This window comes from Aspergillus vadensis, assembly GCF_003184925.1.
Source record: "Aspergillus vadensis CBS 113365 unplaced genomic scaffold BO88scaffold_15, whole genome shotgun sequence".
Taxonomy (NCBI): Eukaryota; Fungi; Ascomycota; class Eurotiomycetes; order Eurotiales; family Aspergillaceae; genus Aspergillus; species Aspergillus vadensis.
The window spans coordinates 494,297-513,470 of record NW_020292053.1 but is presented as its reverse complement, the minus strand read 5'-3'; the positions used below and the strand labels follow the sequence as shown (position 1 = coordinate 513,470).

The 19,174-nt window shown below is 50.6% G+C and overlaps 8 protein-coding genes across 8 annotated transcripts; 2 read left to right on the top strand and 6 right to left on the bottom strand.

Moving 5' to 3' along the window:
- Positions 1–188: 188 nt before the first annotated feature.
- On the bottom strand, positions 189–1,085 carry BO88DRAFT_426621 (F-box protein; the record flags this gene model as incomplete). Its single annotated transcript, XM_025708918.1, has 1 exon — positions 189–1,085. One exon carries the CDS (start codon positions 1,083–1,085, stop codon positions 189–191), a length of 897 nt encoding a protein of 298 aa, XP_025561753.1.
- An 814-nt stretch (positions 1,086–1,899) lies between these two features.
- BO88DRAFT_343291 (F-box protein) lies at positions 1,900–2,931 on the bottom strand (the record flags this gene model as incomplete). Its single annotated transcript, XM_025703181.1, has 1 exon — positions 1,900–2,931. One exon carries the CDS (start codon positions 2,929–2,931, stop codon positions 1,900–1,902), a length of 1,032 nt encoding a protein of 343 aa, XP_025561752.1.
- Positions 2,932–3,864: 933 nt separating this feature from the next.
- BO88DRAFT_72935 (uncharacterized protein) lies at positions 3,865–5,459 on the bottom strand. Its single transcript, XM_025713091.1, has one exon. It carries the CDS (start codon positions 5,237–5,239, stop codon positions 4,181–4,183), a length of 1,059 nt encoding a protein of 352 aa, XP_025561751.1. The 5' UTR covers positions 5,240–5,459; the 3' UTR covers positions 3,865–4,180.
- Positions 5,337–5,921, bottom strand: BO88DRAFT_72915 (uncharacterized protein). The gene has a single exon (XM_025713090.1). It carries the CDS (start codon positions 5,731–5,733, stop codon positions 5,434–5,436), a length of 300 nt encoding a protein of 99 aa, XP_025561750.1. The 5' UTR covers positions 5,734–5,921; the 3' UTR covers positions 5,337–5,433.
- A 1,723-nt stretch (positions 5,922–7,644) lies between these two features.
- BO88DRAFT_343059 (sugar porter family MFS transporter) lies at positions 7,645–9,327 on the bottom strand (the record flags this gene model as incomplete). Its single annotated transcript, XM_025703168.1, has 2 exons — positions 7,645–8,298; positions 8,353–9,327. The coding sequence occupies 2 exons, from the start codon at positions 9,325–9,327 to the stop codon at positions 7,645–7,647; spliced, it is 1,629 nt and encodes a 542-aa protein (XP_025561749.1).
- A 4,559-nt stretch (positions 9,328–13,886) lies between these two features.
- BO88DRAFT_454848 (glycoside hydrolase 5 family protein) lies at positions 13,887–15,144 on the top strand (the record flags this gene model as incomplete). The annotated part of the gene is made up of 3 exons (XM_025710833.1): positions 13,887–14,610; positions 14,666–14,794; positions 14,846–15,144. The coding sequence occupies 3 exons, from the start codon at positions 13,887–13,889 to the stop codon at positions 15,142–15,144; spliced, it is 1,152 nt and encodes a 383-aa protein (XP_025561748.1).
- A 292-nt stretch (positions 15,145–15,436) lies between these two features.
- BO88DRAFT_426616 (uncharacterized protein) lies at positions 15,437–16,648 on the bottom strand (the record flags this gene model as incomplete). Its single annotated transcript, XM_025708917.1, has 3 exons — positions 15,437–15,466; positions 15,546–16,037; positions 16,088–16,648. The coding sequence occupies 3 exons, from the start codon at positions 16,646–16,648 to the stop codon at positions 15,437–15,439; spliced, it is 1,083 nt and encodes a 360-aa protein (XP_025561747.1).
- A 509-nt stretch (positions 16,649–17,157) lies between these two features.
- Positions 17,158–18,987, top strand: BO88DRAFT_405892 (Zn(II)2Cys6 transcription factor domain-containing protein). The gene has a single exon (XM_025707012.1). The coding sequence runs from the start codon at positions 17,279–17,281 to the stop codon at positions 18,938–18,940; it is 1,662 nt and encodes a 553-aa protein (XP_025561746.1). The 5' UTR covers positions 17,158–17,278; the 3' UTR covers positions 18,941–18,987.
- Positions 18,988–19,174: the final 187 nt, after the last annotated feature.

Below are 19,174 nucleotides of genomic sequence, written 5' to 3'. Positions count from 1 at the left end.
CTTTTGTTCTTTTTGGCTGTGACAGGATAACTTGAGCAAAGTGTAACGTCGCTTTCAGCATCGATCTAAGATTTTATTGTGCACATATCTATCTAAAAAGCAACATGTTCAGCTAACATCTGACTCCCCCGTTACATGGTAACCGCGATATACTGATATAGCCCTGCTGAGCATCCATCAGTAGTCTATCACCAGTCAACATGAGTGTTATAGTAATCGTCGACCACATCGGTCCAGGTGAGGAATCTGCTCAGCTCATCATCATTAAGGAGTTCAGCAAAATCCATCTTCGAAATCCCAGGATAAATCGGTTTAGTGTCAGTACGCGGTGACATCAGCTGGCTTGGATTCAAGATAGTAATCAGTTGCCAACGTGGTCTGCCACTATTATCTGCCGTCTTCTTCCAGAACACAGTGAATTCCGGCGACTTTGAATGGTTCATTAGCGATATCATCGCCTCCAGGAATCCGCTGAGATTCATGCCGTTGGTATCACTTCTCAGAAGACTGTGCTCCCTGTTCAAGTCGACATGATCACTAATCCCTGGCCCTGGGTCCTGCCTTTTCGTGTGCAGGCTAATAGCTTCGAGGACAACAGGGACAGTCGATGGCCACATCCGTCGCCATGATGCCTTCTCGTATAAGACGATGTCTTTCAGCTTGGCATCCTCAAACCATGCGAACTTCCCGCTTGGCCCGCGTTGAACGAAGTAACCCCCAATGTTTCTACAGTAGTGACCAGGACAGAACCACTTTTCGAAGAAAGGATTAAGCGCCGACTCCTCATGAGAAGAGGCCGACGACTGCTCGAAGAACAGAGCCCGTCGGATGATGATGGACCCCCTCATTATGAACTGCCAGGATCGACAGACCTGCTCCATTCGCAGCAAGTCCGCAAAGCCGAGTCTGAGAAGTATCATCTCTACAATCTCCGGAATTGCGAGTGCCGCTTGCGCAGCCGTGTGTCCTTTGTCGCCGTTATCGTCTCCCGGGGTTGTTGGGCTTTCCGCCGGGCAGTCGGGGTCTGAGGAAGCATCGTCCCATGCCACGCATAATGGACTTTTCTGTTCGTCGAGGACGTCCATTTGGGCTATGCGTGGTATGTTCTGATGCTATGAGACACTCTAGGAGAATCTAGAGCATGACAGTTCTGCAGAGATGTAGGGGAGACGAGCGTACTTATACTGTCTCACAATAGTATCAGCTTGTTGTCACATCGACGCTTTGCTCGGAAGCATTGTCCGAATGTCGACGTAATCCGAATGCGACTTTCCATCATCCCATTAGTGCATCATAGCCTGGTTCCGGCCTTTGCAATACCCTTACTTAGGTCATACACATAATCAGATATCTTCTACATGATTATGACAGCGGATGTTGGATATTTTTTACTGGATTCTTCATTTCACGATGTTACACAAACTGCTGTCATCTTTTGATAGGCTGGATTGAAAGTGGTGGCGCCGCTAAAGGATTCGCTAAAGCTTAGCAGATGATCATTTCTTAACACGGGGGTGGAGCGACCCGGAACAAAACATGTCCTCGTCAATTGGTTATTTCCTGCGCCATGTCAGTGGAGCAGAGGCATGTCGCTGTGGCTTTCTGCTCGTCCAATTTTCTATTGGCTGAAGGCATATCCCTTCCTGCGCAAAGCAAATCAATCCTATATTTCCGCATGTGCAAAGACGTTATCTATTCATAGCATTGCTTTAGTAGCCACAGCAATCATGACTATTCCATGAGAGAACTCAAGCATTTCGCTTCCGGTATATGACAAATCTTCATTGCACAGGCCTAGAGCGTACTTTTTCACTACCGGCCAGCATCACCAGCATAACTACCACCACCGGTGGAAGACAGTATTCTAGCCAAGACTATATATACCCCAACCCAATCATCTCAAAGCGGCGTATGAGTAGGCACCCAATAGCAATCCGGCCTCTCAAAGTACTCCTTCGCCTCATCCCAAGACCACTCCGTACCACTATCATCCTCATCCTCAACAGGCCGTTCTCTATCCTCGTCATTGGGCGCATATTTGTCATAGTCGTAAGTTCTAGTCCCATCATCATTAATCCACTCCCACTCCCCCCTATGCGCAAACTTCGGAGGCTTATCCGGGCCATAAAACTTCGAATCAAACTTATCCAATTCATACTGATTCCTCATCCCCAAATACTCCCCCGCCGTTGACTTCATCCTAACCGGCGGCTTCACCCTCACAAACGTAAACTGACGCCGATCACACCACCCATGCATCCTCTCCGGACTCGCACACACAAACGAGCACTCATACGGCGCCCTCAGCCTTCTCTTCTCCTCATCACTAACCCCCTCCTTCCAGTTATTATCCCACTCCCCGCTCCCCTCCCTCACAGTCCTCCACTCTACCGCCATCCCATTCGTCGGCCAAAACCCTAACTCATGCAACAACACATCCCAAACGAGCTCCATCGTCGCTCCCAGCACCGGATCCTGTCCGGCCTCTTTATCATACACCAGCAGATTCTTCGGTGGGTTTTGATCATCCCGGACCGTCTTCCGGACTACTTTGCGCACCCGGCACGGGATATTCATAGGTCTCATGCGTCGCCAGGAGGCTTCGGGGCGGAAGACGGCCTGGTGGTAGGCTGTGTCGTCACCGAGGCGCATATGATGTATGTCTTCGGGCATGAAGATTGGGGAGGTGGGCTTGGTGAAGTCTGGGGTGGGGAATAGCACTGGGAACAGGTGTCGCATCAATGGGTTGAAGGTTGGTTCGGTGGGGTACGGGTGGGCGAAGTCGTAAAATAAGACTGCTCGGAGCGGGCTGCGCGTGGTGATTAGCGTGCGCCATTGGCGGCAAACGAGTTGGGCGCGCATCAGGTCGAATGGGTCGAAGCGGAGGAGGATGCACTCGACTAGTTCGGTGATGCTGAAGACGGTGTCCATCATTGGGGTGAGGGTGGATGATGCTATGAGCTTTGTGGATGTGGTTGGTTCTTGGGTAATCATTGTCGTTGCGGTTTGCTTTGTTGTGGTCATTGTGGTAGATGTGGTTGGTGGCATTGCTTTAGGGCTGGATTGTGTAACGTGGTTTGTGCTTTTTGGCAGTATGGAATCATTGATGCTGTTTGGATGGCGTGCAAGGATGGGGTATATATAATTGTGACACAGCATGAAGGGTATGGAAGAAGCCCTTGTGAGTAAGGATATATCATGTACAATTTCAATGTACTAAAGTATGTTGTAGCCATTATTGATGCTGCTCGTATTTAAGGTTTGTCAGCTTTATGCTCTTTGTGTGTATATCAAACCATCAATATATGGCGGGAACACCCCTTTTCGAGCATGAGTATTGACGAGACATAATGCCTTCGTATGCAGGAGACACTTACATTCTACGCATATGTCAGGTCAGTACATGTTACTTTCCATCGTTTTCTATTCCACGAAATCTCGTCATTCTTACCCCCACATATTAGTATGAGTCATTCGTTCAGTACACCTTCACAGCTACAGTCAGAACAGGAAAACAGCAGCACAATAATAGTGGATAATTTCAGTTAATTCATAGCGTAAACCGGGTATCTTATCGTAGTCAAGTCATCAATATATAGAAAATGCATAGTGCTCTGTACCACCCGCATCTGATCGTCCATTTGTAAGCCACATATTGCACCATCTGAGCCTCCTCAAATGAGAAAGGAGCCATGGATTCCGCCCTATACCCTAATAACAGCGCAATGATGCTTCCAGCAACCTTTGAAAAGACAACAGTGTTATAGTAATCGTCGACCTTCAATACTGGCCGACCATCAGTAGCCCATGACCAGACAACGTGAGTGATCTAGTACGTGTCGGTTCTTCTCGTTCAGGCGCGGAACAGTCCACTCAGCATCAGAAGGCACATCAAGACGCAGGACACAGTAGCATGTCGCAGGAAAGATTGAAAAGGACAGTTGAAGGTCATCATAGAATTGACTCACGCTTCTTGATGTAGAGTCTGTCAAGAAGTAGAGAAGTATAGAATTGCTCCACACGAGGAAGCGTAACCCTCCATCGGGAAATAGTACCCATTACATGAAGATCTCAACACAAAATAAATCTCAGGTACTACCCCCATCTTTCCCCAGACTCTCGAAAGTATAACCCGGCTCCACACGAGGAAGCACAACCCTTCACCGGGAGATAGTACCCATTACATGAAACCCTCAACACAGAACAATCCTTGGGCACTACCCCCTCCTCCACCTTCATCCTTCCCCAGGTTCTCCGCAGCCCAGAGTGCCACCTCCCTGGCAGCATAGCAATCCTCCGCACAGTCATGTCCCTCTTGGACCTCCTCCCCCTTCTGAATCTCGACCCCACAGCAATCCCTTACGATATCTCGTAGGCGACAGCTCCTCCCTCTCCTCTCCCCCTTCATAAGAAGGTAAGTATCCACGACCCTGTCATGCACGATGCCCAACACATCGAGATCGAAGTTCAGACTCTGGCCGACCAGAATCGTATCCTGGTCGACGAAATCCCACACACAGGCCCGTGCCTCTTCGTACCCATTCACGGTTCTTCCAGCGGCGACGTGCTGGTCCATGAGTTCGGCTGTCATCCCGCTCCATTTTGTCTTCCAGTCGGAGACCGGCTCGGTAGGCAGCACAGGCTGATCGAGGAGGAGTTCCCCCGTGAGGACGTCTACCAAGCTGACTTGGCAGAGCTGGGTGCGGCCCGTGATGTCGGTTACCATTTCGCAGTCGAGGGAGACTGCGAGGCGGGCGGAAGGGTTGTATGTGTCTGGGGTTTGTTGGAAGCGGATGTTGTTCTTTGTTGTATCCGGGTTGATGGTGTAGTTTGCTGCTTGGAGGGTTTGGATCGTGTGGCAGTTGTTGGTAAGGAAGTCAAGAGCTTTGGTTTGCTCGGCTTCGGTGGTTAGGGTTGTCCAGCGGGAGGGTGCAGTGTATGTTGTTGATGGTTTTGGGTTGATGGTGATGGTGCTTGGTTCGGGGGATGGGGGGTCTGAGGGGATAAAGATGCCGCTGTCTCTGCGTTCGATGTGGGTGGTTTCGGTGATGGGACAGTCATCTGTCGTTGTGTCATATGGTATATCCTGTTCGATGTCGGTGGTGCTGGAGATCTGACAGTAACTTGTCGTTTCGTCACATGGTATACCACAGGGCAATGGGTGCAATATGGGGGTGTCCACATCGATGGTGATATAGTAGTATGACAGGAGTTCGACTGGGATGTAGAAGGTGGTCATTTTGGCGGCTGATGATAATTAAATGATTAAGTTGTTTGGTGGTAGATTATTAGGTGCTTTGTTGGTATATTGGGATTTCGCATTAGTAGAAAGATAGTAGTAGATGTATGTAAACGGACAGTTAGGAATCTAGAACGTGGAGTCTGGCACCCGTTTTTATAGTCCAGGGAATCAGGCTGCGTAAGAGCACATCATCACTTACAACCCTCTTCATCTATTGGACGTTCCAGAAACTTATACGCGCCGATGTTGTCAGTTTTCCTCATCAAGAATGTGGACTGGTCATGGTTATCTGATGTTTTTCTTAGCCGCCGAGCTAAATATAGTAACCCCGTCGTTGCGGCGCTAACGTACTGTGAAACCTTACCCCGGTTGCTGAAACAGACAGGAACACCAAGACTGGCCACATTGGAACAGCTGGATAAACCATGTTGACCGCAGCCCAGCACGCTGACAAGGCACTGGGTATTTCTCCTCGGCAGAGATTCCGTCATCCAGAATCATGTGCGATACTATCACGTCATCATCTGACAGGTCGACGGTCCCGCACTGCCAGGAACTATCATCGGAGGCCCCGCTGTGGTGTTGCGGGTGTGGGCGAGTGTGTTCGTCTTTATCGTTGACCTGCGCGGCGGGTGATATTTCTCGAAAGCCATCCAAATGTTCTCTGGATTATACCGTAAACCAGTCCTTCGCGCTGGTCAAAACACATTTAGCCGGCCAGGGAGAGACAAACATATCCAGAAAGAATTCAAGGTCTGCTGCTCTCTTCTCTCATTATTTTCGACACCAGTATATATAGTGTCATCCTGAGTGTAGTTTGCAAATCGCAGATGATTCAAGCAAATATGTCCTCTGAAACCCAATCCTGTTATAGACAGTACCGAAGCCCACCCCGGAACATAAAGTCAAATTGGAGGAAGTTCACCAACACATAAGCCTCCTCTCGACATCTCCCTTCATCATTGTCCAAAGCGAGTTGTAATGCCTTATCGAAATCTCTCTGGAATACGGCCGAGAATTGTCCCAAACCTATGACCTGGGTTATTAGTAGATGTGGCATCGCATAATGAACGATAGAGCATAGCATGTATAATCTTGCTGGCCCTTGCAAGTTTCAATCCACCTCCTGGTATTCTTCCAGAAAGGGTCTCCCAGCAGGCCGCATGAAGGATGAAAGACCTTTTCCCAGTGTCTTTATCAAGGAAAGGTTTGTATGCTGACCAAACATGGAGGTCTCTGTTAGAATGGTGATATCATCCCATACAGAGCAGTAAGAGATACCATGTACCATTGTACAACCTCTTGCAATATGGGAAGTAATCCTTTGCATCCTTAAAATTTATCTCCCAGCAACCAACAGATCAACCAGACCAGAATGGAGACATCATTTTGGCATAGCTTTCCAATCCCACCATACTATAAAAACCCCCAATTATAGTCAAAGAAGTATCGACCATGGCCCCTCCCCCTATTCTCCAGGCCTGAAGAGCAGAATGAGTACGACGCAAGTACTTCATGTCTTCCTTATATACTCCCTCGTGACCTCACGTGCAATTAACAATATAAAGCGACGGAAGCAATCAAGCGACGGAGACTCCCGATAAATCTTGCTTCTTCGCAAATCCCCGAAATATAGTTCACCATGTGTGAATAGGAACATGCCGGTTGGATACGGTCACATGGTGGTCGGGAAGGTTCCATCAGATGTCAAAGTCAGCATTACTGGTGCCGATGCCGATCGACGTTTCCAGATGTCTCGGTGTCATGGACAAGATCGGTGATGTTGATTGGTTGGGTGGGAAAGTGGCGAGGGTGGCGATGTGGCGTTCACGTGATGTTGGGTTAGTGGTGCAGCGAGAGGAGTGTGGTGCTTGATGGTGATGGTGGAGGATGAGGTAGGACGAGGGAGGTTGTTATGAGGGTTCTAGGACTATATATGGAGGAATTTGAACTATTTGGAATTAATTGTAACTATGATGATATTGAATAATGGAGTTCCATCACTGTTGATTGGGGTGAATTCTATGGACGGCTATGAAGGGTAATGTGAAGGAGTTGTTGATTAACCAAGTTAGATAGCAATTGTATTGATGGATCTAGAAGCATAACTATGAATACAATACAATGTACTTTAAATACAGACTCTCTGTCTCGTCCCAGATGAAATAATACCAATCACTACAATAAGAACAAATGAAAAGCAAAGTGTGAATAACAGTTGAATAAAATTTTTTGAATAAAATTTTTGAAATCCAGTTGATGCATCAACTCTAAAAAATTAACAGTACATGGTATAATAATAAGGTATCATGCGAATCATGCAACATGCAAACATGCAATAGTATCATGCAAGCCATATCCATCAACATATAGACAATCTCCCAAAACTCCTAACCCGATATTTACGCGTTCTCCGCGTGGTAAGAACGAGACTGCTTGCGCTCTTCCTCGTACTGGAAGGAGTGCAGAGCAGGGATCTCAAAGTTGCTGCTCTTCCAGGGCTTGACCTTGTTGACGTACAGCCAGTCAAGCTCCTCAAGAGTACGGCCCTTACCCTCCATGACGAAGAAGTAGACGACAAAGGCACCGACGAACATGCAGCCGGCGAAAACGTAACCGTAGGCAAAGTCGATGGCGCTGGTGATGAAGGGAGTGAAGAAACCGATCAGGAAGTTCCAGGCCCAGTTGGCAGCAACGGCCAGAGCCATACCCTGGGCACGGTACTTGGAGGGGTACAGCTCGGCGGTGATGGTCCAGACCATGGGAGCCCAGGTCATGGCGTATCCGGCAATGAAGAAGCAAGCAAGCACAATCATACCCTTGCCGACGCCGGGGGTGTTCTCGGGCTCGGCGACGTCGAGCATGAAGTGACCGATCGAAGCGAAGATCATGAAGCAGACGAACATCCACAGGGCTCCGAAGATCAGGGACTTGCGACGACCGAAGTTCTCAACGGTGTACAGACCACCGAAGGTGCAAGCGAAGTTGACGGCACCCAGAATGCACTGAGTAACGAAGCTGTTGGACAGACCGGCACCCTTGAAGATGGTGGTACCCTAGGAGATATTAGTATGATGAACCATTGTAAAGATGTTTGTAGGAATACATACGTAGTAGAAGAAGTAGTTGGAACCAGTCAGCTGCTGGAGGGTCTGCAGGGCCATACCCAGGCAGATACGGTAGAACATGCGAGGCGCAGTGAGGAATTCGTACCACTTCTCGCTGCCGGTTTCGGCCTCAAGCTGGTTCTGGATCTCGTCGAGCTCCTGCAGAATGACCTGGTGGTTCTCAGGCACACCGTACAGCTTGGCCATGGTGGCACGGGCCTGGTCGACGCGGCCGTGGCGGAAGTCGAAACGAGGAGACTCGGGGAAGAAAGCCATACCACCACCGAGGACGATGGCGAACAGGAAGGTCAGACCAAGAGTGATACGCCATTGGGCAGTACCCTCCAGGGTGTTGGTACCCAGGTTGATGAGGTAGGCCAGGAAGATACCGAAGGTGACGAACAGCTGGTAGCAACTGACCATGGCACCACGGACGTGACGGGGGGCACTCTCACCCTGGTACATGGGGACGAGCAGGGAGCAGGCACCAACACCCAGACCAGTGGTCCAACGACCCATGACCATCTGGACCCAGTTGCCGGAGGGGGCGGAGATCTGGACGATCAAGCCGACCATGAGGATAACACACCAGAAGGTGATGGACCACTTGCGGCCGATCTTGTTGGCGATGGGGGCAGCGACGAGAGCACCGACCAGGGTACCAATGGACAGAAGACTGGTCAAGAGACCGGAGCGGACGTCACTCAGGTACCATTCGCCCTCGGCGTTCTGCATACCATAGCGGCGGAGATAGTCGGATTCCTGCTCGAAACCGGAGATCTGACCAGTGTCATAACCGAAGAGGAGACCACCCATGGAGACGAAGACGGCCATGATAAATGCCCGCATGGTCACGCGGGGGACAGGGGTGTCAACACCGCCAAGAGGCTTCTGGAAAGACTCCTGGCTGGAGTGCTGCTGGGGAGCGACCGCCGGGGAGATGTGCTCCCCGTGGTCAGCGGAGGTTTCGACACCCATGGTGGACACGTGGAGGATGTTTTGTTTGTTTGTCAGTGGGGAAGGACGTCAAGTCAAAGACAAGATAAAGAGGAGGAAATAGTAAATAAAGTAATAGGAGGAGACCCTAGGTTGAGATTGGTTGAAGATCACCGTAGGGTAAAAGTCAAGATAAGTGATGATTGTCGGGGTTGAGATGGAAGATAGAAAAGTGCCCGAATCTGGGGAGATGCAAGCCCTTTTATGTCCTCCATCGTATGAGACGACAGAGAGAAAAATTTCACCTGGGAAAAGAGATCCACGGGGGAGGGGGGCGTCAGAGCCGACGTGTGGAGAGCCGACATCAGATGCAGCACCGCAGCGAGTGCCGCCGGGGGAGACCGACCAAGACGATTCATGAGCGAGAGGCCGTCAACCAGTGAGGATGGACGGCCGGCCGAAACCGATAGACCAGTCAGAACAGCCGAAATGCTGGGGAAGGGCCGGCCGTACCAGGGGGAGCAGGCATAACTTCGGGTTCCACGGCCCTTTCGGGGCAAGGAGGGTCGGGTGGCGGACGCTCGTTGGCTCAACGCATCGGCACTGGCGTCTGGCGACAGAACTTTAGCCGGGAGAGATGAAAACGGATCAACATTATTGGGTCAGGATGGGGAACGGATAGGAGGCGCATGTAAGAGAATAGCCATGGAACGGGGGGTGGAAGAAGGCAGAATGATATGGCGTCGTTTAGAAGCCTGTTTTGATAGATAGGCTCATAGTTCTATGGATTGAGATGGGTATACAGAAAATAGTGATTACATTTGCCGGGATGATGAGACGGGATACCGTGTCATTGCTCACAACTGTCTCAGCCAGGTTTTGTAGAGAAGCGAGCTGAAGGAGGGCAAGATTTGAAAGAGGAAGGGGAGGCGAGCAATACTACTAATTGAAAGGGATTCTTGCCCAACGTGGAGAAGCCGCTTACCTTCTCCAGTCACGAGGCTAATGGGAAAGAGGCGACCCACTGTTTCGGGACTAGGCCGGTACCCTAAACCACATCGGGCAGGCCTCCAGAGTTCGGCAGGGCAAATCGCCGCTTGTTGGCTCGGAAGCAGACGGACTGGAGGTGGAGGAAGTGGGAGAGTGAGCCCAACGCAGGGATTTCCTGGAGGGCCGGAGATGCCAACCTGGAGATTCCCATATTCGTTGACCGGTGAGTCGATATCCCGGATTTTCTTATCCTTGCAGGGGGGAAAAGAGGGGAAAATGCGGAGGTTAGTAGACGTCAGTTCATTATCATGATCGAACTACGCTCAGATACATTTCTGCATATTCTGGGGAAACTGTAGATGGCCATTGTAATTCAAAGCAACTCTGTACCGATTCCAATCCTAAGCGATCCCGATTTCTGTCGGTCACCTGCCCGAAAATGTGCTGCGCCTACGAGGAAAATTTCAACCCTAAACGTCTGGGACTGACCACGGCCGACCGAGAGAATCGGCCCCGATTCACGGCATGACGAGGGACTCCTCAGCCAACAAACGAAAACCTGCACGCACGCAGCTGCCACAGAATCCCGACCGAGCCGACTGCACACACACACAAGAATTGCAGTGGCACTCGGCGACACCACTGGTTGGCTCTGGAACCATCCACCGGATCCAACGAAGCTTTGTGGCTGCCTTGGCTGCAACATCATCGTCAGCGTACTGCAGTCTTGCACCTTGGCATGACGACGCGGGCTGACTTGATGTGCTCAATTTACCACTAGGATGTTGACCGATAATCTTACTATGCAAATCAAAATACACTACGCAGGGTGATCAGCGATAATATGCGTTGTTTTTTTCTCTACTTCTCCCCCCTTCATCTCGCGTGGGATGGTCCCTGACCACTCCAGATTCCCCCATGCGACCGGGGACATGACTAATAGACCGGCAGCCCGGAAAAGATGTCATCCAGAGGGCTAGGGTTGGTTACTACACGTGGTCGGCTAATGCAAGATGACGTATGTCATATGGGGGAGTGTAATTTCCGGCGGCACCCCGGCTGACTAACTGACTAACAGAATCCCCGTGGAACCTGCCTGCTTTGGAGACTAGAGAGGCCCGGCCCAGCTTTCCTCCGCCTTTCTGGAACACAACATGTCATCCTGGTTTGCAAGTTGGTTCCCGGCAGCCCTCAGCGCCACTTCCGTAGTAGTGCGGAACCCGGTAGCGACGAGAGTCCAGATCCTGGTCGAAGATTCTAAGTAACAGGCTTCAAGTGTGAACTCGACCGAGATCTGGTCAGCCGACTACAGAGATATGACCGGTGATGGTGCCATATGCAGACAGCATGATGTTGCAACTTGTGGGAGGGGAACAGGGTATCTGGGGTGTTGTCCCTGCATCTGCCTCTCCGTGGGGTGTGCCGCTCCTTACTCCAGGCTGGGGATGTCATCAAACACATGGACAATGCAGGGTGCACCCTGTCAACAACAAGAGCGTTGAGAATTGCTAATTATAAGCGTACCCCTGACAGAGAACAGATCTACATCCGAACTCTATCTATTAACATCATCTATATACTAAAATCTATAGATAAATAACTACTTAATGTAGTCATCTGTTGACACAACGATGGATGACTAACCCTACCCCATATCACACTACGGCAGTCCACAGACGCCCAACCCGCACCCCGCTCGGTACATGTGTTTCTCCCCACATGCCGCCTCCCACAATTCCTCTCCTCAGAAACATTTTTCCGACTGTCCCATCCACGTCCGAACTCTGGAGGAATGTCTCCCGAGCATCGGCTCGTCACCTGCTGCACCCCAATTTACGCCGATATTAACCCAGTCAATTATGCTTAACGCCGTCTCGCTAGCTTGTGTTCTCTAGTATCGGGCCGATTAACACAGCTGAAGTAGAGCCAATCATCAATGATCTGGAGCGAAAACTCTGTCTCTTCTCACCATTTCAGGGACTCTGCTTGGTTGTTCAGCCCTGCGCTCCGGATCATACTTTACCCTCTATTGTCCGGCTGCATGCAATGCAGTCGGACGACTGCTAGTCTAGTACAATGAGGTGATGAGGGGGTGGGGTGAACTCCGAGCCACGCGATGAGGTTGAATTTTCATTCGGATTTAAGGTGTCAGCACTACTAGACTCGGTCTGGGGTGGTTGTTCGGTCGTAGGCTCTTGCAAAGGGCTACTCCGGCTGCGGAAGGGGTAGAACTTGCTGGTTTCCTTCGCTTTGGTAGTCTCCGGCAAATCTTCGGGTAAGACTAATAGTTAGTCTCTAACGATATTCGACCAGTATCGCCATTAAGGTCGATGGTATAGGTTCAACATCTCAGCTAGTGGTGGTTTTGCGAATACATTGTAGACAAGTACATGTGCAACAATACTAATCTGACTTCGTCCTGTCTTGGTACGACTATTGCATAACCTTCTATAGTTTGATTCCAAATGCAAAAACAATAAATACTCATTATTCAGTAAGAGTGTTCGAGACATCACCATCCTTATTCCTTAGCTCTTACAGAATGTAGACACACTGCCTTCAATGAGACGGATGGGGACCACTTTATACACGTAGATCGGGCATTACAGTCACCATTATCATTCCAAAACTACTAGTACTATATTCGTAGCAGTATTACTACTAAATAAACGGTTAATGGCTACTAGTAGCAACCGCAGGAACTATTTGCATACCAGGAGGCCATGTATAGTAGTCAACATATATATTTGGGACTGATAGACGAAGATGGATGACAACCCGCTATACACATCATTGAACCCACCACACAAAAGTCCTCCGACTCGGCAGAAAGTATTAACGACACTGACAGGTGATTTGCAATGGAGATACTGTCAATCATAGTTTGTTTTCCTTTTCCCTTCTTTGTGGATGGTTTCCAGTGGTTCTTGGGGTCACACGCACAGGAATCCCGCCGATCTTCCCGCTGCCACACACGTGGTTATCCAGTGTGCCCCACGCCGACCGGTGAGAGAAATAAGCCATTTATCGCAGAAACTATTCTTTTTTTCCATATCACCATATTTCTAGTCTACCTCATATATATCCTAGTCCCGTCCATCTTTGCGTTCTCACTGACTAAAATAATCCACGGACAATTGCCGTTCATCTCCGGTCGCACCCATCCGCACCCCATCAGACCATCCATCATCCATCACTGAAACCATACCAGTACCAAATATAAAATAAAACAGCAGACTCTTCAACAAAATCCTCAACGCAGATGTAACACATCATCCCCACCAGCAAACCCTGATGCAGAATCCCACCACTCAGATCACCTGAAACAACCGCAGAGGGTCTCGCCATACCGAATCGAGCACGGACAAAACACCTGCATCTGCAGATTGATTAACTGCCACGATGATCGTCACCGCTCCGTTCTCAACTCGGTATCCGGAGGTCCAAGACTGGAGACAGAACCCCTTCCCAGTCGTCCTACAGGTCACTGCTTATTTCAGAACGGAGGGTCGTCCGTGTAGCAGAACTCGACTGGCAGCGGGCAGAGTAGCTATAAAGCCAGCTTAACCCACACAACTTCAGTATCATAACCAGCCAAGCAAACGACGACAATGAAGCTCTCCAGCTCCCTCCTCACACTGGCCAGCCTGGCGCTGGCCAACCTCTCCACGGCCCTCCCTAAAGCCTCTCCTGCACCAAGCACCAGAAGCACCAGCGCCTCCACCTCCTTCGCCAGCACCTCGGGCCTCCAATTCACCATCGACGGCGAAACCGGCTACTTCGCCGGAACGAACAGCTACTGGATCGGCTTCCTAACCGACGACTCGGACGTCGACCTGGTGATGAGCGACTTGAAGTCATCCGGCCTCAAAATCCTCCGCGTATGGGGCTTCAACGACGTCACCACGCAGCCCTCCTCCGGCACAGTCTGGTACCAACTGCACCAGAACGGCGAATCAACAATCAACACTGGCGCCGACGGTCTTCAGCGCCTCGACTACGTCGTCTCCTCCGCCGAACAACACGGCATCAAACTCATCATCAACTTCGTCAACTACTGGACCGACTACGGCGGTATGTCCGCGTACGTGAGCGCGTATGGCGGATCCGACGAGACGGATTTCTATACCAGTGATACGATGCAATCTGCGTATCAGACGTATATCAAGACGGTCGTGGAGCGGTATAGTAACTCGTCGGCGGTGTTTGCGTGGGAGTTGGCGAATGAGCCGAGATGTCCTAGCTGTGATACTACCGTGTTGTATGATTGGATTGAGAAGACGAGCAAGTTTATTAAGGGGTTGGATGCGGATCATATGGTTTGTATTGGTGATGGTGAGTGCCCCCAAACCTTCGAAACTAAGATAAGGTGGGTGCTAATCAGAAGTAGAGGGCTTCGGCCTCAACACCGACTCGGACGGCAGCTACCCGTACCAATTCGCCGAGGGTCTTAACTTCACCATGAACCTCGGTATCGATACTATTGACTTTGCTACCCTCCACTTGTATCCTGATAGCTGTACGTACCCCTCTTCTTCCCAGAGAAATTCAAACTAACAAACGAATGAAGGGGGCACCTCCGACGACTGGGGCAACGGATGGATCAGCGCACACGGCGCGGCATGCAAAGCGGCCGGCAAGCCCTGCCTACTGGAAGAATACGGCGTCACCTCGAACCACTGCAGCGTGGAGAGCCCGTGGCAGCAGACAGCCCTCAACACGACGGGCGTCAGCGCAGATCTGTTCTGGCAGTATGGTGATGATTTGAGCACGGGCGAGTCGCCGGATGATGGGAATACTATCTACTATGGGACGAGCGATTATGAGTGTTTGGTCACGGATCATGTGGCTGCTATTGATAGCGCGTAAGGGATAGGGAGATGTCGATATATCTAGTTGATACATTATGAGGGGTGTTGTACATAAGACTGCGCATAAGGGAGAATGCGAAGGATGATAACTGAAAGTTGAGTTTGGATAGGGTACAATCTGACAGGAAATCATCTCTCTGATTAACGCAGTGCATATCAGCCAATCAACTTGGATGTGTTGTGGAACTGGGTATATTGATGAAACATGCTATCTACACATCAAACAAATTGAAATCGAAAAACCAAAAAACAAAGACACAAGGGGAAAAAAAACATATATTCCAGTCCCATCATAAGCCATAATTATAACCACTCCGTACCTACCCGAAACCAAAATCCCCACCACCCAATTCAACTTTAATCCCTCTCATACCTCCCCCGAACCCTCGTAAGCTCCACCTCACTCTCACTCCCACCCCCCTCGCCCCTCTCCTCCCCCTTAACCGTCAAAAACGGCTCCGCATCACCAACCCTCTCCGCCGTCAACCCCATATTCCCGGGCCTCCTCATCCCCGCCTCCAACTGTCTCTGATACGACACCCTCCGCAACCTCGCCGACTCAGCCGGAGTAAGATGCAGATACAGCTCGGCCGCAAAGACATGAATAGCGACTGCGAGCCACGCCGCAGCACTGAAGCTGATGTCCAGGCCAGCGGCAGCCTGGTCCACATTCCCGGTTCCATTGGAGCTGAAAGCATTGACGAGGACATGGTGGTTTGGATTAGTCCCCGTGCAGGACGGATGGAGGGATTGCACGACGGATTGGTTCCCGTTCAGCATGAAGGAGATTTCAGAGCAGGAGTAGGAGACGAAGTATTGGTTGGGGGCGAGGGCTACGAGGACTTTGTTGGTGGTTATGCCGATGATACGCATAGTTATGATGAAGCCGCCCTGTTGGGTATCAGTACAGAGTATCTAGGGAGGAAGGGGAGGGGACATACGCAGACCCAAGCGCGGATCATCCACGCGCGGTGCTGCTCGATCTGCAGCCTCTTGATATTATAATAAGCAATGCAGATACAGCTAAGGAAGATGATGAGTGCCACGCCGAGGGCAATTTGGATGCTCACGCCGCCGCCGAAGCTATGCTCCGCTATCATTAGCACGCCGGCCATGCCAGTGAAAGAGCCGATGATGACCAAGTAGCCGTTGATGCGGTGGAAGAGGATGACTTTGTGGCGGATGACGGGGACGAATTGGAGGAAGGCGAGGAGACAGGCTGGCAGGATGGCGCCGAGGTGGAGGAGGATGCCGACGCGGCCGCGGGTATCTTGGTAGTAGAAGCATTCGCCGGGCAGGGCATCGGCTTTGTTTTGGTCTGCTGGGCAGAAGATGCCGTCGAAGTTGAGGTACATGAGTCGGGCGAGGGAGAAGCCGAGTAGTGCGCCGGCGGATATCATCCATAGGATGAAGTTGTAGCCTTTGGCGAAGCCGATCGGGTTGTAGATCTTGCGGGCGGTGGCTACGAAGTTGTTGGCTGGGGGGCGGGTGGGTTTGACCATTTTGATGGGTTGATGGATGTGGTCGAGGAGGATGATGAGGGATGAGTCAAGGTTCTGAGGATTGGATTCGGCAATATGATGCAGTCGAAGCATGTTGGTAGTTACTGAGAAGGTGACTTTATACATCTTTCGTGCTCGAGGACACTGTTAACAGCCCCGGGCTCTTGTTCCTGCGGGCGATGCATCGTTTCAGAAGACATCAACATTACCCAGATGGGTTAGGGTTTTGCGATCTGATGACCTTAATCAGCAGCGTGAGATAGACTAGAACCTGACAGAGGCTCAGCTGTGAATAGTCTTGGCAGATCGAACCCTGTAGAATTGGTTATCAGGAAAGCTGAAACCCCAGACTCAAGCCTGTTTAAAGTTAAAGCAGTGCCACACTATACCCAACTCGGTATCTTTTTTGCGACAGCACATGGCCAAGACCCTATCCCGTCCGACAGATCTCAGCCGCAGTTGCAGCCTCCGCACAGCTAGCCTAATTCTGTGTTGTGTTCAGGCATTGAGTGGGGGCCGGAGTTCAGCCTTGTCATGATGGACCCCTATTTAATCCATTTACTCATGAACGATTAGAGTTGTTCCTTCTGTCGCAATACCATCGCTACTTTGGGCACCCCCGCTCTCAATATGGTCAATTACGGCCCCTCTGGAGGATGCGTTACATGCAAATCACGACGGGTCAAATGTGACGAGGCGAAGCCTGAATGTCACTCGTGTCAACGCCTCAACCTTCGGTGTGGGGGCTACAAGTCGAAGCCCGTCAAGATAAGGTTCAAAGATCAAACCTCCAAAGTTTGCAATGACATTGCTTCGAGACATGCAGCCCAGCACCAGCAATTGGTTCCTTGCTTGCGATCGCTAACCGACCCCGACCCTTCTGTTCCATTCTTCATTCGACATTACGCCATGATGGGTCGCGACATGAAATCCAGCCGCGGATTCTTCGAGATGTTAGTCCCAGTATACGCTTCTGAGAAGCAGAACTCGGCGCTCTCACTCGCCGTGACAGCCACCGCTTCGGAAATTATGTCGCGTTGGCGACACGAGAGTAGCTCCAGAGCATCACGGGAGACGTATGCCCAGGCCATCAAGTGTCTTCGAGAGACAATCCAGGATCGCAATGAGTGGACGAATCCAGCAACCATTCTAGCGGTGTTGGCGCTGCAATTCTATGAAAATTTCGCTGTTATATACGGCAGTCAATCAGCCACAAGGGTCCACCACGACGCAGCCGTCTCCCTGCTCCCACTCACCGATCAGAACTGTCCCGATGGGTCACTCATGGCACACATTCGGCGATATATCCTGCATATTGAAATCTCCTCGGCGATACGTCAGAAACGGCTGCTGCAGAGCACGGCCCATTCGCGTATTGGGTGCATCGAGCCGAAAATTGCACCAGGTAATTTTGGGCCCGCCCTGGATGCAATCGGCGCGTTTGTTGCCGAGTTACATGCAAGTTATTGGCAGCATGCAGCACATAACGGCTTTGTGTCTTCTACAGAGATTCCCAGGAATTGGATAGCCGAGGCAAAACGCATTGACGAACAACTCCTGGCTTGGGCACAAAAGGTCCCGCAACATTTGCAGCCGGTGAGACTCACGGATGGGAGTGGCCTTGACCCATCGATACCAACCTACAATTCCATCTACGACGTTTACATTTCATGCCAGATCGGTACACTATGGAATGAATGGCGCGCTCAACGCCTCTTGCTCGTCAAGATCATTCTCAGTTCGCTCCGTACGAGCCCACCAGGGCGTCTTGCGCGTACAGATGCTGAAACTGCAACGGGAGATGAAGACTTCGCCAATTATAAATACATTCACCAAGAACTGATCGACTCAGTCTGCTACAGCGTACCTTTCTACCTTGGAAACCAGGGCGGATGGCTGAGTATTCCCGACTTGACCGACCCATCAATTCGGCTTCCTAGCTATCGCTTACTAGGAAACGCCAACCAACAAAAGTCCGCGCAAAAGTCGGAGGACGAGCACAGAAGCCATATTATTGCCCAAGGGCCGTGGCATATTATGAGTATGCTGAGTCGTGTGGTGGTATTCTTCATAGAGGACTATGGTCAGGGAATGGTGTCTTTTCTCCGACCTGGACAGCTTCCGTGGATCCGCGGGCAGTTCTTGCGGGTCACGCAGCTACTCCGTATTCCGTTGGAGGAGACGGGTGATGCTGAAGGGAGGTTATATCCTTTGGATAGGGCTGTACATGCAGATTTAGATGGGAAGATAGATAATTTGGCGAGGCGAGTCAGAAAGGGCGCATTTATATGACGAGTCTTTGGAACGTGATCCTCCATATCTGTGCTTTCAGTGTTGTTGAGTGCATCTTTGCGTGATGAACGAAATGAAGTTAATGGCTATATTAATACTACGTTTATGATACCTATGTCAATTTTCCGCAACTGGTGGTGCATGTAGCATCCCCTGGGGTAGGCACCAACCTGAGGCCGCAATTGACAGCCTCGCCGCCAAGCCCGAATCTGCCCTGCAACACAGCCTCGTCTT

Coding starts and splice junctions, on each gene's coding strand:
- BO88DRAFT_72935 (XM_025713091.1), bottom strand. CDS start 5,239: ATGACCACCTTCTACATCCCAGTCGAACTCCTGTCATACTACTATATC.
- BO88DRAFT_72915 (XM_025713090.1), bottom strand. CDS start 5,733: ATGACGGAATCTCTGCCGAGGAGAAATACCCAGTGCCTTGTCAGCGTG.
- BO88DRAFT_405892 (XM_025707012.1), top strand. CDS start 17,279: ATGGTCAATTACGGCCCCTCTGGAGGATGCGTTACATGCAAATCACGA.